General features: G+C 38.6%; 1 protein-coding gene across 4 annotated transcripts; it reads left to right on the top strand.

Annotated features, from left to right (window-relative positions):
- Window positions 1-1,450: 1,450 nt before the first annotated feature.
- GOPC (golgi associated PDZ and coiled-coil motif containing) lies at window positions 1,451-17,384 on the top strand. 4 transcript variants are annotated; one of them, XM_072408806.1, is made up of 9 exons: window positions 1,451-1,753; window positions 5,352-5,516; window positions 6,974-6,997; window positions 9,681-9,856; window positions 10,614-10,779; window positions 11,192-11,287; window positions 11,828-11,992; window positions 13,768-13,948; window positions 15,201-17,384. In XM_072408806.1, the coding sequence occupies exons 1-9, from the start codon at window positions 1,499-1,501 to the stop codon at window positions 15,317-15,319; spliced, it is 1,347 nt and encodes a 448-aa protein (XP_072264907.1). In that variant the 5' UTR covers window positions 1,451-1,498; the 3' UTR covers window positions 15,320-17,384. The 4 variants fall into 4 exon arrangements, with proteins under 4 accessions (XP_072264907.1, XP_072264906.1, XP_072264909.1 ...); XM_072408805.1 differs by having other exon boundaries at window positions 11,189-11,287; XM_072408808.1 differs by lacking the exon at window positions 6,974-6,997 and having other exon boundaries at window positions 1,453-1,753.
- The last annotated feature ends 689 nt before the right edge of the window (window positions 17,385-18,073 follow it).

Genomic DNA, 18,073 nt, shown 5'->3' with positions numbered 1-18,073 from the left:
TTATAAAATTTTGGACATATTTCGGTGAGTTATGCGGTAATTCAGTGAATTATAAGTAATTATTGAGTAATTTGGTGAATTATAGCCTACAATCTAAAATAAATTTCCATGCAAAAAATGTAACACTTTTTGCATGGAAGTACAGAAGTTTGGAAAGAATTAGAACACCTGGCGTTCGCGTACGTGATTCCTGATGACGTCGGTGCGTGCGCCCGTCGATGGGGGTCGTAGCGGGAAATTCAAATATTTTGTATTGGATTCAATACAAAGTCCTGTATCCAATCCAATACAAAATAATACAAAATATATTTACGTGGTTTTGTCTATAGGTATGTGATGTTGGACTCTGTTTTAAAATTTACCACACTAGGGAGGTGTTTTAGAAAAATATATTAATATACATTATACCGAATTATTGCATTTTCAGTATTTTTCATGTATTTATGTATTCTTGTTTAAGCTGATTTTTGTCTTTTATTTAATTTTATTAAAAGTAATTTTTTTTTACATGATTGTGTGTTTCAAACATTTTTTATATTCATTATATCTACTAGACCCCTGTTCGAACATATTTCTGTAAGTTACAGGTCTACAATTTAAAAAAAAAATTTCACGAAAAACAGTGTATGGCTTGTGGTACAGAAATCTAGACATCAGTGAAACGCCCAGGTGGTTAAGGATGATTTTTATTCACATGTACAAGGTGACAACGCTACTATGATTTCAGGTGATATAGGTGATAAAGCTAAACCTTTCTAGAATAAGAAAAGAGAAGTTTATAAGAGGATTTCTCCTAATTTTTCACTCCATTTTATGCCTCTTCTATAGGAAGCAAAATCTATACAATGGGGCACAGAACGCATACCAGGCATTTATGACCAGTCTCGTTTCTATTTAAAACATAAGAATAATCTGTGTTTATGTGCATTGACATAAAAATATCAGGACGAAGAAATAAATTAGTCAGCTATGGAAATATCAGCTAACACGGGCGTGTCCAGCCTCACGACACAGATCGATGAATCGGCGATCACTTGCTTTAGTCTGCAGTGTGTTAGTTGTGGCAGACGTAAATAAAGATTACCTATCTATAAACTTTACCAGGAAAACCCTTTGTAGAAGTGATATTAGGGGATACCCAGCAGCGGCTGATGGAAGGTAAGATCATGGTACTTCAATGACTTCAGTGGTTATGCTAACATTAATATATTGATAAATCAAAGCATTGCAAGAGAGTACTCGGTCTAGCCGGAGCAAAACAAATCGTCCTCGCCCCGTGGCCGCTTTATCCAATCATAAATTAGGGTTGGAACACCTGGTTGTAGCCGAACCAGTCAGAGAATTTCGAAGACTTCCAGCTCTTGTCTTACTCTCGTCACCCACCAATAATGTGCCAATCAGAAAGCTCTGTATAACGCGAATAACCAATCAGCGAGCAGGACTCAGTGACGCTTGGAGTGAGTGACGCTCTCCATCTTCCTGTCTCTGCTGCGCCGTCATGTCGGCAGTACCGTGTTCGGGGGCTTCGTCCTCCACGCCAGTGCCCGGGATGTCCATGTTCCGCTGGCTGGAGGTCCTGGAAAAGGAGTTTGATAAAGCCTTCGTAGATGTGGATTTATTGCTGGGGGAGATAGACCCTGACCAGGCCGACATTACCTATGAGGGCCGCCAGAAGATGACCAGTCTGAGTTCGTGCTTCGCTCAGCTGTGTCATAAAGCGCAGACAGTGAGCCAGATAAACCACAAGTTAGAGGTTAGTGTGTGTGGGGGGGGGGGGGCTTTGACACAACATTCTTATTGCCATGGTTACAGTGTATAAGTGGCTCCTGGCTGCCTGGTCAGGGTCACGTGACCTGTACATTGTCATTCACCTGACACCATCAGCAGCTAAATGCTTTATCTCCCAATGTGTTTGTAAGGGAAGTCTTGGGCAGCAAAAGGCAGGTCACGTAGGAGATTCCCCGATCTATTTGTCCTGGTGATCACTGTTACTAGCTAGGGCAGAAAGTCAGGGGAGCTTCTCATCACAGCAGGGGAATTCTCTGATGGGGACACTTGTCATGGAAATAACTTATCACAAGAGATTTTTCTTTCCTGTTGTCTCTAGGACAGGAAATCACAAGGCTAAGTAACAACAAAGTTTAAACTTCTCTCTCAAAACAGAACAAATGCTTTATGTACTCTTTAAAGTAGATGTAATCTAGAAATGCTTGTGATTCCTCTTTATTACTGTGGTGTATGTTACAGAATATACTGATGTCCTATTTCACCCTTTGTATGTGGGGTTGATGAACTCTTGCAGTCATGTACTTAGTTCCCCTGTATCCCATGAGCGCTTATTGCTTGAATGACCAATTTAGACTTTTAGGAAGTCAGCATTTGTGTAGAATTTTTGACATTGCCACAATAAATGTGTGATGGTGTCAGACTGCCCATATGTACTTTACAGGCAGAATGCCCCAGCCCCTTTTATTCCTATGGGGGGAGCTGTACAGGACTGCCATAAGTACTGCCCCCTCCTGGTAGGTATGGGAATGTGGCGTACTCAAGCAGGCAACAGAGGACCCAGTGAGGGCATTTGTGCAGATTAGATGGAAGAGTGAGGTGAGAATAAGACCAGTTTGGGGTTTCTTCATTCATTATTAAAATATGACATAAACCGCAGTGTAATTTTTTTTTTCAAAGCAGCCTAGCCTGTACGACTTACCTATAGGTCCCAGGTCTTTTCCTCAGAAAGCATCGCCTGTCCTATTTCTGCTATAACCACAAGCCTGATCCTTTAATTACAATTTCAATCTTGAGGCAACATAAATGTTTTTCCCCTTTTGCTGGCATATTGTAAAGTATCTGGATATAAATATAATTTTTCTGGAGTGTAGACCTAGTGTTACATTCAGTGTGAAATCTTGGTTGTATCTCGCAGGCGCTTTTCACACTGTTTTTCACTGTTTAAGGTGTTTTTTTTCTGATTTCCCAAAGCTGGTAGTTCTGTTATTTTTTTTTTTTTCTTTATAATACATACATTGGTAAAAAGTTATCACCTTATAATTGCCTGGTTTTATTAAACTTTCTATTAATTATCAGCTGCACTTTGGTTTACACAGATGAGTGGATTGATTCAATTAGTTCCAAAGAAAAAAAATCACTGAACCCAAGCAAGTCACTTTGCCTAGGTGGTGAGATGCAGTCTGGATGTCATCAATCTGCTGCAGGTAGAAGGAAGAATTTCCATAGTCCTTCCCCATATTGTCACAAATGAGGTTCAGATTTGTGTTTATAGAACAGTACAAGTGCAGGTTATGATGCCAAGCAAAGCGAAGATGTGATAAAGACATGGAGCAGTGCTGCTATAACTGTGAGATTTAATACATGTTAGTGTTAATACAGATTACTTGGGTTGCTGGAAAGAAAATATATGAAACTCTGGGTCCATTATGAAGACATCTGCTGCTAAAATAAAACTTGTGAGTTGTGAGGTTGTCCAGTTGCCTCTACGTGCAAGCGGTAGTGTGCCTACATGTACTGGATGGACATTTGTTTCCCATGGAACCAGGAAGTATAGATGTGTGGGGGATTAGTATGCTTTGTCCTGAAACATTACTTTCTCAACATCCCTGACTTCTGGTACTTTAGATTCTATGCTCTGGCTGCCCACACACTTTGCTCTGGGTAGTCGTGACATCACTATGGAATTCTAGGGGTCCAACAACGTCATTCCCCACAGGTCTAAGGAAAGTTGTGTATCTGACATGTAAAGCGGCGTACACACTTGCAATTTTTGTCGTTGGAAAGGATCTTTCACGATCCTTTCCAACGACAAGGGGCTGCAAGATGCATGAACGGTGCTGTACATACAGCACCGTTCATGCTCTATGGAGAGGGGAGGGGGAGAGCGACGGAGCGGCACCCTGCTGCGCGCTCTCCCCCTTCCCTTTCATTACGATCGGCTGTCGTCCATCGTCCGTGGATCCGGCAGGTCGGTCGTCCGGACGATGGACGACACCGACTGTACACACGGAAGATTTTCGCCCGATAATTGGCCGATGCCGATTATCGGGCGATAAAAATCTGCCGTGTGTACGTAGCTTAACATATTTCTGTGATCTGTATCACCATGTAGTTATCAGCCGGTGTTTGAATTATAGTGGTTATCCTGTAAGTGGGATGAAGGAGTTGGTAAGATAATTAGTGTTTTTCTCTCGTCTCATAACGATGGCACTGTGAGCGTCTGGCTAGATTTACTCTGATAGTTGTCAGTATAACTGCTGTGCAAGGCCTTTATCTGGAACATCCTAAGTTCAAATATTAGCAATAGAGTTTAATAAACGCCTACTCCTGTTCTGTGATCCTTTTAGTTCAGGACACCAGCTGAACTGCAACCTTTTCTTTTAATGTGAGTTTGGTCATTATATGTCAATGCTGAAATAGCCAAACTAGCAGGTGAAGCTATATAGAGATACAGAGGTTTACTTTAAAGGAGAAACTCTGCTTTTGCTATGTCATCTGTAAAATAATGTTAAGAAAATGCTCTTTTCCTTTCTAACCCATTGCAACACACTGCCCTGGTGGAAATGGGTTCTATAGGATACAATTTTATTTTGTCTCTGTTTTGGAATCTGTAAGCAGGCATATCGGTGCGTAATAACTTGAAAAGCTGCGTTCTACTGATATGTGTTTTTATATGTTAGGTTGATGCCCTATTGGATCATTTAAAGATGAGTAGAACTCCATTTATTCTTTGGATATTCCTGTTCTAATTCCTGAGGAGTTTGTCTTGACCTAGCTGAACAGGTTTTCTGTGGGTTAACGTTTTACAATTGTTTGAACACACCTAGTAGATTAAATTAATTTATCTCCTGATCTCCTCTATGGGAAAGTGAAAGTTGTTTTACATGTCCTAAGAGTAATTCCTTCTTTATTCAATACAAACAAATGTTGGTAACTGGGCACTGCTTGAGGTACTTCAACAGGTAAAGAACAACATAGACCCATAGCTGATAATTCTTTATATTTCTGGGATATTTGGACAAATGTATTCAATAGTTGTGCCTAATTTAGTTTGAAGGCGGCGAAGTAGAACAAACGTTAATAGTTATATAGTACTAATGAGATAATGTAATGCTTTAAGTGCAGCCTACATTTTGGAAGTGGCTGTGACAACATTCTGTCTCAGTAATATTGGACACGTTAGCAAAAATTGGTATCTACCATCTGCTGACCCAAATGTAGTTGTTGCTGCTGTGCATTGCCATGTTGTGTTACCAAGAATGGCAACCATCAAACCCAAATATTGCAATAATGCACACATTACCTAAATTACATTTTAATGTGATCATTTTTATACTTTGCAGGCTCAGCTTGTGGATCTAAAGTCGGAGCTGACCGAGACTCAAGGCGAAAAGTCAGTGTTGGAGAAAGAAGTGCATGATCAGTTACTTCAGCTCCATGCTGTTCAATTACAGCTGCATTCCAAGACCGGACAGAATGTGGACTCGGGGGCCATTAAAGCCAAGCTGGTAAGCGACTAAACTTTAAAAAACAAAAAAAGCGCATAAGGAAAGTTTAAACTTGTCATAGGAACCAGTGCCCCAATTAAAGGTTTCCCATCTATTCCTGACCTAAAGGCAACTTCAGATTTGGAATTTACCTTCACGTTAGTTTCCAGTGACATTGGTAAATCTACCTAACAAGGACACAGACAGCACTTTAACTCCTGTAAATGGTTTTAGCCCCCCACCACTCTTATCTGAATATGAAAGAAAACATTTGGCCTTTAGCTGTATTTTTGCTGTGGCAGTAATGCTTTTTATGTTGAGTTGTATAATGGTGTCATCTTGACCCAGCTGAAGCTTTTATAATGAAACTAAAGCCAGTCACGTCAGTTATTTTGCCATCTGACGTCCTTCAATTCCTGTCTGTAAGAGGAAATCTCAAAAATGAGACAGAAAACTGTAGTTCATTAGCTGTGTTAATTTGCACTCTATGGCGGGTTCACAGGAGCAAAGCTAAAAACAACTCCGTTATCTTGAACTGAAGCACATACATGTGTATGTATACATGCAAGGCAGAGAAGAATCAGGAAAAAAAAGACAGAAAATGAAAAAAAAAAGGAAGTGGGGTGGAAGGAAATAGGGAAAAAGGGTGGGGGAGGAAATAGTCTTCTTCATAGATTGATGAAATGTAACATAGATTATAGCCAAACCATGCACCTATCAATTTTTTGTTATCAGGAATGAAAACGTAGAAAATTTTACATTTTGAACTGATATTTGCACAGGACTAAAGAGGGGACATGTGGCGATGTTCCTGTAGCGTCTCCAGGACTATATGTGTAGTTAATTCTCCCCTTTTGTGTACAAATGTTCAAAAATGTTTCTGACGTCTTAACCATTCCATACTTCCCAACTTTTACTCATGTATTTTAATAACATACCCAAATATAACATAGAGTGACATCTTTGTCGTGATGTTGTTGGAGATGATGGAAGCCCAAACTTGCTATAATTCCAACAGTCCCTGGAAGCTAGTTTTATTCCACTGGTGCTTGCTTAGAATATCAATTTAGGTGGAGCTGGCTGCAGGGTTATATGCCAAGGTAATATGCATGAAGTGTTTAATTGATGTGATTATAACTAAGAACAGTAATAAGTTTGAACTACTGAACCCTGTATCCTGAAACTCTTTGATTTGCCATGTAGTACCCTGGGGGTGAACCACATAGCATTATTATTATGTGGTTAGGCTATATACGTATCTTTCTTAGTTTTATCTTACTTATTTTTTTTTTTTTTTTTTTTACTGTGCTTTCCTATGGCAGCATACTGTTTATTTGTTTTGTGTTACTAGGCTCTTTTTTTTCAACAGTACATTTGTTTTGTTGGACTGTTTCTGAGTTCTTTTTTCCTAATACTGTCCTGTTTCTCTAACAATGTCTAGCCTAACCAGAAATATCTTTCTCCTCTTGCTTTTTAAGTCTGTCCCTACTCTGGAAGTCATGGTGAGTAGGACACCGTTCTGTCTCACTAACTTGTCATTACACTTCTAACATTTTTGTAGTTCTGTTTACTCATCGGTTAGGTTGTGGTAATCCCTACACAAATATAACTAAAGGGATATTGTTATGTTCAGGTGTACGTGTGGCCAGGATGTAAACAATAAACTATTTATATAGTTAATACCAGCAATAAGTAAGCTTTACATTAAGCCCTCACTGAACTCTGTAGCTGCAGACACTGTGCAACAATTCATCTTCAGATTCCAGTTATGATAGCATTGTCTGGAATGGGCACTCCTATCATTCCTTTTGTTCTGTGCAAATTATTTGTTGTACATTACAGGTTAGAGGGCTGACAGGGTACTGCTGGGGGGAGAAACTGTGAGGGTTTGCTTGAAAACATTTTTACTGTATGCTAAAAATAAGTACATTTCAAAGTTTCTACCATAACACAGTTTTTGATGCTTTTTGATAACAAATTCGGTTCACAAAGAACTCCTTATGGAGCTCACCTTTTTCATGGTGATGCGATAGCTAATTTCAGGCATTACCTGCTGCTCATTGCACTGTGCTAAAGAAGTAATGAATGAAACAGAAAACATGTCTTGGACACTCCTTCTAGCTTTGTAAAGTGCAAGCTTCAAAAGGTAGAATAAGAAGAAATACTTCACTCCAACACTGAGCTGTGTGATCTGCCCTCACGTGTGATTGTTTTCTATTACTTGTCATGCTCGCCACTAAAAATGAATGGATCTTTTTTATTTAATTTCTGTGAATCTTATTGCTTCACCTTTACTAACCAATATTATAACCATCGCTATGTTTCCCATTCCTTGTGAATGTAGTATATTTATCAGAAAATGTTTTTATTTTGTGACTGTTGCCATTTACGAAAATTCCCTGCAAAGAATCAAGAGAACAGGAAATCTGTTAACCAAAAATGACAAATATGTAGCAACACTAATGCATCTACATTGTCATTTTCACTGAAGATTAGTTGCCCCCCCCCCCATCCTTAAATATTTTGTGAAGGCCGATGCCCCCTGTAATAAATAGTGCTAGCTGCAATTCTGTATGCAACTTGGACAACTTTTTTAATAAACAAAATTGTCATTTATGTAAAACGTTAGAGGAGATCATGTCAAGTAAATAGATATCAAACTTTTCAAGCCTAAAATGATACGAATGGCAGCACCAATGGATGAATTGACAGTAAGGGAAGAAAACCCTCTCCCTCGGAACGGGGTGTGACCTGATCATTTATAATGGCTGCTATCAATGCACGTACTGTCACATAGGGGAAATGGTGTGTTTTGTGTACACGGACAACATTACTTTGGGGTAAAGGCAGGTAGATTACCTATATGGGCAGTAGGTATTTGGGAGACAGGTATCCATAACACTAGAAACCCACACAGCCAACAGACAGACAATGGGACATCTATGTGGTAAATATATTAGTTGCAAGGATGCCCCTTTTTCACTTTAAAACTTACAAATGCCTGCATTGGTTTGCTATTCCTGCACTAAAATGTTTTATAGAGTCTGTTTGCAGTTTAATAATATGGAGGCACATCTATCAAACGTTGCATATTAAAATGAACAAGAATTCGGTAATAATTGTTTTTTTTTTTAAACAAACACATTTATCAACTCTGTCAACTTGCTCAAGAATGTAAAACATTTTACATTTTGTCAGTTCTTTACCTTATACAATTTTTGAACAATTGAGGTCTGTGGTATTTTGTTTCAAACACCTTTTTGCTACTTTTGCCTGGAGAACAAATTCTGCACATTTTGATAAATGAGCCCTCATATCTTTTTGCATTTCTAGTTAGTGTATATTGCCTTTCAGTTTCTACATGTTTTATATAAGTTTGTATAACAAAAGGCCAAGTCAGTTCATTTTCTCTGATATGAATGTGTAGTAGTAGTCATGTTTGCTTTTTTCTTACAGATTTACAGATGTTGCTATATGATTATTTTCATAGTTTAGATTACATTAGATGTTCTAGTGTATTCAGTGGCACTCTAAGATTTAGTGTGTTCAGTTTTTATATGAATTGTCACCATGTCAAGTCACAGCTACAACTTCCCAACGTTTGTATTATTCACAGATTACTGCCCTAGAATAAAATTTGTTTGGTGGTAAATAACATCTTGGAAATATTACTTTTTGCTGCATAACTAAAAACTGTAAAGACAAATAGAATGTCCTTTAATATGGGAAATAAAATAAAAATTATCGTATAACTGTAACATTTGTCTTGAGGGCACCATCAAAATACTCAGTTTTAGACCAGAAAATTTTACTACCTAGCCTTAAAGTATTGGGACAGCCAGGTATCTTAGTGTAGTAAAATACAGGCACCAATACAAAGACTGTTTCTAATTTTATTCTTTTTTCGATTCCAAAAAAAAAACAAAAACAAAACATGAAAGAAAAATTGTGGTGTCCTTGCAGTGCTTGTTTCCAAATCCTTAACCCTGAACAAGCATGTAGATGAGGATATTAAGACTCTTTATCTGCATACTTTGATTTGAGTACTAAACGGTTGGAGGAATATGATATTTGTACGTCTAGCATCTTCAGGTCAATAAGCTCAGCCATGGCGGCCACCATTCATTTAGTACAGACTGCATTGTATTGTTACTTTTTCTAACATTTACTAATCTAATGATACAGGAAAAAGAACTGGAGGCCAACAAGAAGGAGAAGGTAAAGGAAGCACAGCTGGAGGCTGAAGTAAAACTGCTTAGAAAAGAAAATGAAGCTCTTCGCAGACATATCGCTGTACTCCAGGCAGAGGTGTATGGGGCAAGGCTGGCTGCTAAGTACTTGGATAAAGAACTGGCTGGAAGGTAGGAAGATTAGTTGGTGCATCCCTCACTCATCTTTTCTTCATTTAATTGGTGTTTTTTTTCCCCTCCTAAAGCTGAGCTTGAGGTTCGGAAGAAATGTATCTTGCGGTGAGGCGACCAGCCCCCCCCCCCCCCTTACAAAGGTTAAAGGGTGTTTTTGTATGGAGGATGCAGACTGGAATGAGCTGACTTTATCACTCATTCCTCTAGTGGATGCCATGGTTTTTTTTCCATCTTACTGATAGTCTGTGGACTAGCAGTTCCACCTCTTACAATGCCTAGCTACTGGCTGTTCATTGTGGGTGATGAGATCTGTGCCTATGACCCTGGGCTGGTATGGCTTGCTGAGATGCTGTCTGTAAACAGTCACATAAAAGTGCAGTCTGCAAGAAAAAGGCAAATAAATTATTTTTTCTACCTCTAACTATAAATGAGCATTTAATCATTGCTCTTCCTAATAATGCAAGGGGAGATTTTCACAGAACCTAGATTTTAGGATGGCTATAAACAGAAAAATTAACAGATGTATATACCCTCCCCATACACGGTTCATAAATTGTTGATCAAACTTATTTGGATTTTATACCAGAATTTGGTGGCATTGTATTACACAGCATAGCAATTATCACAGCTTTGGAGGAGAAGCATGTTCTGTTGAAGGCCAATAGGGTCAAACATTAAAAACCACTTTAAAAATCCATCTGAAATGCTTCATTTACATGTTATAATTGCATTCTATTTCTGTATCTACATTAAGGGTCCAGCAAATTCAGTTGCTTGGTCGGGATATGAAGGGTCCTGCACATGACAAGCTATGGAATCAGCTTGAGGCTGAAATCCACTTACACAGACATAAAACCGTTATCAGAGCCTGCAGAGGAAGAAATGATTTGAAAAGACCTCTGCCAGTTCCTCCTGGACATGTAAGTTTGCTAATTTTTTTACTAAACCTTTAGAAGTAACAGGGTTATTTAAATAGATTATAGCAGTGAATAATAATGTAAATCCACCTTGTGGTGATAAATGCCTTACGTAAAGTAGTGGTGACATCTTTACTGTGCTGCACATAGCCCGTGCACGGTTTAGAGCTGTGGAAGGGACCCAGCACAAAAATACTGGAGGGAGGAAGACGCAAAACCAGTCGTTCTAGGAAAAAGGGCAGCGGTGACATGTCTGTATTACAGGACACTCCTGTACAGAGGAGCTAAAGGTGTTTGTTTATTATTGCACATATCTGGAGTTATGTCTATGTTATGTCTTTTAAAGCTGATCACCTTCATTTGTCTGAGTCACCTTGTTGTACACGGTTGTGAATGTTTCTTTTTGTACCAGCAGGACCCAGAATGCTTAAAGAAAAGCCAAGGAGTTGGGCCAATTAGAAAAGTCATTCTTGTTAAAGAAGATCATGAAGGACTTGGTATATCTATTACTGTGAGTAATATGAATCTACATGTATGCAGATTTTATACATTTACAAATTTGTATAGTATAGAGAATCTGGTAGAATCCTCACTAAAAAAGCTGTACATTGATTAAAGAATTTAAAAAGAAAACAAATCAGCCATTTAAATGTCATCTTTTAATGGAATTGATTTATTCAGTTACTTAGGTATATATTAGACAAGTTGCTGAACAGAATGATCTATATTTTGTGTTGAGGTTGAGCTCTGAGATTGGTGGTATAACAGGTCAGATTTACAAAGAATGTGATCTGGTATCTCTGCCAGACATCACAGCCATGAGACCTCTGCCTTGTGTAAAGTAGCTGAGCTTACAGCCTTATCAAGGAAATCCGTTGTGTCTGTGATTGGACAGTGAGGGAGCAGCAGCAAACTGATGAGCTTATCAATCTGCTGGCAGGTGGATGATCGGAGACTCAGTTTGATAAATTTGTTAATATTTCCAAGTATTTTCCTGTATGTAGAAAAATATTTATTGTTCTGTCCTATCAATTATTATTCATTTTTGTAGGGGGGAAAGGAACATGGCGTACCAATTCTTATATCGGAGATTCACCCTGCACAGCCAGCTGATCGTTGTGGTGGCCTTCATGTCGGTGATGCCATTTTGGCAGTAAATGGCATAAATTTAAGGGATGCTAAACACAAAGAAGCTGTAACTATACTGTCCCAGCAGGTAATCGTTTCAATCAATAACTTGGTGTACCATTAGAATGCTGTTGTTGTGTATTGCATTTTTTCTATTAGTAGTTACCCCAAAGATATGTTTCTTAGTACCCTTTACCTGTATGTACAATTTTGGTTTCTGAGATACTGAATGTGTAAAGTAATTGTAATCTGTGGCTTACCACTTTAAAGTGTCAGTGGTCTGCGGGAGACTGGAGCAGGGCCAAGCTCAGTTTACATTTACAACAATGTAACATGCATGATTGTTTTAAACCCTTCGCTTAAGTTTCCCAGGGTCGTGAAAGGTTAACACCATTAAAATCCTCTAGTTTTACACACTGCCCAATATTAAAATGAAAGCCAAAAATATAATTTTTCATAAAGTAGGTACCACAACTATTATTTAACAGTACCTCCGAGTTGGCCCTTTGTCTGTGGTTAAGAATGTACCACCTGACAACCTAAAAAACTTTTAGCAGGTGCATGGGAGAACCTTTACACACAAATATTGTCTTGTTCATACAAATGAGACCCCCCTAGTCCTAAATAATGTAAACCATCCATTGATCATTAACCAAACTCCTGTTAGTTTTATTATGATCTAACCCTTTTTTTAAGATGTTTTGAGATTCTATAAACAACAACATGGAACGATGAATTAGCATTATTTTTTCTATTTTGGTCTGTTCAGAAGGTGCAAAAAAATACTGCTCATCCCAGACATCTAGTGAATTTGTAACTGTGAGTGCATCTTCTACATTGACCTCTCTAAGCAGGGTTATCAGTCCTGCACTGTACACCTCTTCTATGTTTTGGAGGTGACAGTAGGAGGAAGTTTTGTGTACTCTGAACACCTTTCCTGTACTAGCATGGTAATGCTGCTCCTTCATAAGAGTCATGTCCTGAAGGTGTTGTCAGCCTGTGATAGGAAGTGTGTTGGTGGCATAAATACCAACTTAATACAAGAAAACATTTGTGGTCACTGCATATAAGGACTAGGGACAAGTGTAAATATGAAGAGGTGTGTAGCTGCCACCTGTTCATTTCTTATAAATGTATGAAGCAAGCACTTGGAATGACGTGTAATATGACCTTGCAGTAGCATCACGTTACACTAAAGAAAATATAAAGTAAGAGGTGTGTGCTGGCAGTGATCTGACCAGTTGGAGCACATTCCATTTATCTGCATATAAGGAAGGTATAGTAAAAGGAGGCAATAAAGGTAAACTTATGATTGTTACTGCAGCTTTTCTTCCTTCCCCATCTGTCTTACTGTGCAGAGGGTCAAGAAATGTAACTTCTGGGAGCAGACTAGACTTTGTATTATATTACTCAGATTTACATAAATTATTATGGATGTTTCCTCCCTTGTCATTTGTTTATAGATGGCCTTAGTGACACACTACTGTAACTACTTGACTTTCAAGGTGGTGAATAAAACTAAACTCTAGGAAGATATAGAAGGCACACTTTATTGTATACTTGTATTTATAGTGTAATGTATTTATAAGTCATATATTTACCTGCAGCTGATGTATGCACCCGGGTATGTCTTGCTAACAGCTTCTTGTGGTCCATTCTGCAATAAAGTCCTGTCTAGTTGCAGTTTTTACCCTTTTATTTCCATTGAAACAGTAAGCGGTGTAATTCACCAGACTGAGCTGTAGGAAGGTTGTGTAAATCTCTCCTCTCATTGCCTGAAGTTTAGCTTCTTTTATTTTATCTCATGAGATGTACCTTGTTGCCTGTGTTTGTTAACTAATAAAATAACTATATTTCTCTCAGAGGGGGGAGATCGAGTTTGAAGTAGTGTATGTTGCCCCAGAAATAGACTCAGATGATGAAAACGTAGAGTATGAAGATGAAAGTGGACATCGCTATCGCTTGTACCTTGATGAGCTAGAGGAAGGTGGAGCCAACCCTGCAGCACCTAACAAAGAGACAAGTGATGTTAAACCGCTAAGAGGTAACTAAGACATGTACAATTGTTTGCAAAAACAGATAAACCTGTCCCTATTTTATGTATAGATGGATATGCACAGGTTCTGATCGTTTGTGTAATAAAGGACAACTGTATCGCTGGTATAAGTTGTAATTTAAGGCATGCCTCAACCTTCCTGAGTACAGATTTCTAGTTCATTACTTATTTTCTGTCCCCTGATCCAGTGGTCTTTATCTCAGTCTTATCCAGGGTCACACAACCATTCTTCCAAAGCAATCCCACATGGGTTCTCTTCATTCTGTGCATGCTGTCTCTGGCCTCCCTTTTTTTTATAGGGAAATCTACCAGAAATATACATGATAAAGATGATCTAGCAAGAGTTCTTCTGGAAGAACGGCTGTGTGGCTGCACTCAGAGCCTCACAGGCATCCAGCCTTGCTAGATTAGGGGACAGAGGAATATTGAACCAAGTATTGCTTAAAATACACCTCTGCCTAGACTATGTATATTTAAGTATTTAGATATTCATTAGTAAAGAGTTGTAGGGCAAACCCTTACTGACCAGTGCTTCTGCAAGCAATGTGGAGTAAGTAATACGCAAATATAGTATTTTTACCATAGATTGGTAAAGGGTCAAATAAACACAACAAATATTGAGGATTACAACATTCTTACAGGTTTCTCATGACCTGAGAATCATTTGGAGGGTGGCAGCTTATTAAAAAAATTAAAAAAAACAATTAGGCACTGTTAAAAATTTTCTAAACAATATAGGAAAAAAGAAAGAGATAGGGATGTGGGAACATGCCTAAATTATGCTTGTTAGGTATTAAAGTTACAATAAGATTGGGGATATATCTTTCTGGATGTAGTTAAAGTTGAGCTATACTCCCATGGCCTCTAGTGATGTAATGCTGTTGAACTCCCTCCCTGACATCATTTCCTGCTCTTCTTCTGTGTCCAAAGTCTTGAACCCCCTTGATAGACCACATCAAGATAATGGAACGTCCAGTGTTTTCATTTAAATAGGCTGCTAACACATTCTTCAGACCTTCATCATTTTTTCTAATGCAGTGTACATTTTATTTGTATGTTGGGGTATCATTGGAAATGAATGACTGGGCAATGCTTAGGTTTTGCACTTTATAAGTGTAGAATTTCACCTTCTCAGGTTATCTGGAAGGTAGTAGAAAACTGTATCCACAGTGCATAAATCAGAGAGACTCTTGGCTTTTGTATTCTGTGTTCTTGATAAACCTTTTTCTTTTTCTTTTAGTATTTGACCAAAAGCATCAGGTTGAAGGACATGAAAATGGAGATCTGGAGCCAACAAATGAATCCCTTTCAGGGGACACCGCTTCCAAGCTAGCATATTCTTCAGAATCCCTGTCATAGTGCTAAGATCTGTCGTCTAAGGTGAAAGAGACCGATATTCACTCTAGTGGACGAGACAAGCTGCAGTCTCGCAGGGGGTCAGGATATGAACACCTCCCAATGCGGTTTCCTCAGGGTTTGTCTGAGCAGTTTTACATGTGCAAAAATTTGTCTCGTTTTATCCACTAAGAGCCATAACTGTTGACATAGCATGTTTTCTTTTTATTTTTTTTCTTATATCATAAGCACCAAAGCATGTCTTTCAACGTTAAAGGTTGTTCTGGCCTGCGTGTCAGGTATTGATAAAAATGAGACTGACAAAGTGTTGAAATGCTAAACAAGGTACATTTAATGTGTAAGTGGTAGCATGGAAGCATTTTATGCAAAATAATGTTTAGATCTTTATAATTATATGTTTTTTTTTTCTTTGACGCATAAGTGCTACCTTGGCTCAGTACAATCACTCTGAAGTGTTTTGTATGTGCTGTCATGCAGTAAAGGATCTTCCTGCTTTTTACAGACATTTTTTATTTAAAAAGTTTTGTTCAGTCATCATTTTTTCTATCCTGTACACGTGATATAACTATACTGAATTATGTGCACACTTTAACAGGTTCACTAGCAAGATTCCTTACCTGTTGCAGATAGAGGGCTTTATTTAAAAACCTGGTTGGGGTAGAAGGTAACGTGAAGAGCCCTATGTAAAAGTGTACCTCCTTATTTTAGCAGCATTGTTATCTGCCTCTGGCAGTCTCCTCTATTTGCCTTGGTGTCAGAAAAGTCACTGGGATATAACATCATCAGCAGTGAATAGAGGAGGTGGCACAAAGAGGACCTACATACGGTTTTTCACTAGCAGCCAACTGGAAATTGGCTTTTAAATGTCACAAGACTATTACAATTTAATTTCTCATTACTTTAATTACCGGTACTCTTTGCACTGTTATGAAATAAAGCCTTCAGTGTCCCCCACTGATCTGATTTTGTAACGCAATGCCTGTTATCTAGATTGGGGGTTCTCAAGTCATGCCAACAATCACATGTTCTATGGATTTCCTTATAGAAAACTTGTAGAAGTCTTCTAGTGATTGACATAGGAGGGAATCCACACAACGTGTTGTTGGCTTTGGGATAATTTTCTTAAAGGCCAAAATGTGAAAGGACAGCACTCCACTAATAAGGACAGAATGATACTGACAGTCTTCACTGTTTTATGTATGAGGAGTTTTGTGGTATAGCTGTTTTTTTCCCTTTTGCAACTGCACTATATATATTGCTCAAAAAAGCTTTGGAAAATGTACATAGTAGCCAAATTGCTATTTATAAATCTATAGTTTTTCTTGTTTGTGACATGATCTTTGTGGTGTCACTTCTGTATATGTTTAAACCTTTTTATACTGTATATTTTTAGGTTGAATTTTTTTTGTTTATACTATATCAGCATCATTTAGGCCAGCCATACACAGCCCGATATTTGCAAGCGATGCAACCAGTTGCAATAAGTTGCCAGTGTAGGGGTGAGCTTTGAAGTTATTTCAAACATTCTCTATCATCAGAAGTACTTATCAGCCCAAAGATGTCCTAACATGGTGGGAAAAATCTCTGCAATCACTCACCAGTCATTCCCTTGTTTCCAAAGGGAGACCTCCTGTTTGTTACTGGGCGTGTGTCCAGATCGGAAACATTCAGCGACCTGGAATCAACATGGCCGATCTCTTGCTGCTTTGCATTGTTGGTGAGAGATCTGAAGATGTCAATACTATCCGTTTACAACCAGTACAGTGCCAGTATGGATGTATGTGTAAATCCTTTAGTCATTATCATGAAATTCTGTTCTTAAACATTTGCTTAAGCAGATGATGTTGAAAATCCGTTCAAAAGATGAAGCATTTTCTATGTGGGAGTCTCACAAGCATATGTCAGATTGTCGTGTGCAAGTCTTTTTCTGCACCATAGCCATCTAGGCAGGTTTCCTCAGAAGTGTCCCTTTATTAATGTTTTTTTATGTCTTTTTCCTTTGGTATGCACTGATCCTGAAGGTCATGTATTACAGGTGCCACTAAATTAAATAAATACACTAAACCCATCAATTGTGTTTGTGTCTTTACCTACACTTATGGATTTGGTGTAAAGTATTTGGGTCTCAGCCATGTTCTGGTAATAAAATCTACACTGCCTTGCATAATTTTTCAACTGAATACATTAGGAAACAAGGGTGCCTGTTCTAGGAGCAGGTCTTACTGTATTGTTCAAGGCTGAATACCAGGTACACATAAGTGTTAGCATTATTTCCATGCTGCTGTAGGAAGGCGGATGCTGCTTGTGGCTGTGAGGATGGATGTTTGCAGTGAGATTCTATCTAACTGATTTGCATAACCTGCTCATCCATTGTGGAAGGTGGGAATGGGCATAACAAATGGGAGATTTCTGGTATGTCAAGCTATTTGCTCATAGTGGTTGGGGAAAGATGGTGTGACTTCAGAATGTTCATTCTAAAGCAACCCAAAATGGGAGGTGCCTGGTTTCACCTACTACATAATTACTTGGAGGATGTTAACCATCTGGTAGCAGAGGGTAAAACCTGGATGTGAAACCGCCTTTTAGAAAACAACTTTGCCAAACTATGTATCTAGAAGCGCCAAACTGCACGTTGCAGTGCAATTTTCTCCAGAACAGGAAAAGCAACCACATGGCCAAAAGCAACTTGTCCCTACCAGGAACTGGCCCATGATGCACAGCTGCTTGCAAATGTGTGCACAAAATGGTTCTCAGCCT

Source organism: Pyxicephalus adspersus, chromosome 4 (assembly GCF_032062135.1).
Source record: "Pyxicephalus adspersus chromosome 4, UCB_Pads_2.0, whole genome shotgun sequence".
Lineage (NCBI taxonomy): Eukaryota > Metazoa > Chordata > Amphibia > Anura > Pyxicephalidae > Pyxicephalus > Pyxicephalus adspersus.
This window is presented reverse-complemented; position numbering and strand designations above follow the sequence as displayed.

Bases quoted from the DNA above. Each gene is read 5' to 3' on its own strand.
- GOPC (XM_072408805.1), top strand. From the start codon at position 1,499: ATGTCGGCAGTACCGTGTTCGGGGGCTTCGTCCTCCACGCCAGTGCCC. The intron at 10,780-11,188 runs GTAAGTTTGCTA...TTTTTGTACCAG, and splicing joins TGCCAGTTCCTCCTGGACAT to CAGGACCCAGAATGCTTAAA. The intron at 11,993-13,767 runs GTAATCGTTTCA...TATTTCTCTCAG, and splicing joins TAACTATACTGTCCCAGCAG to AGGGGGGAGATCGAGTTTGA.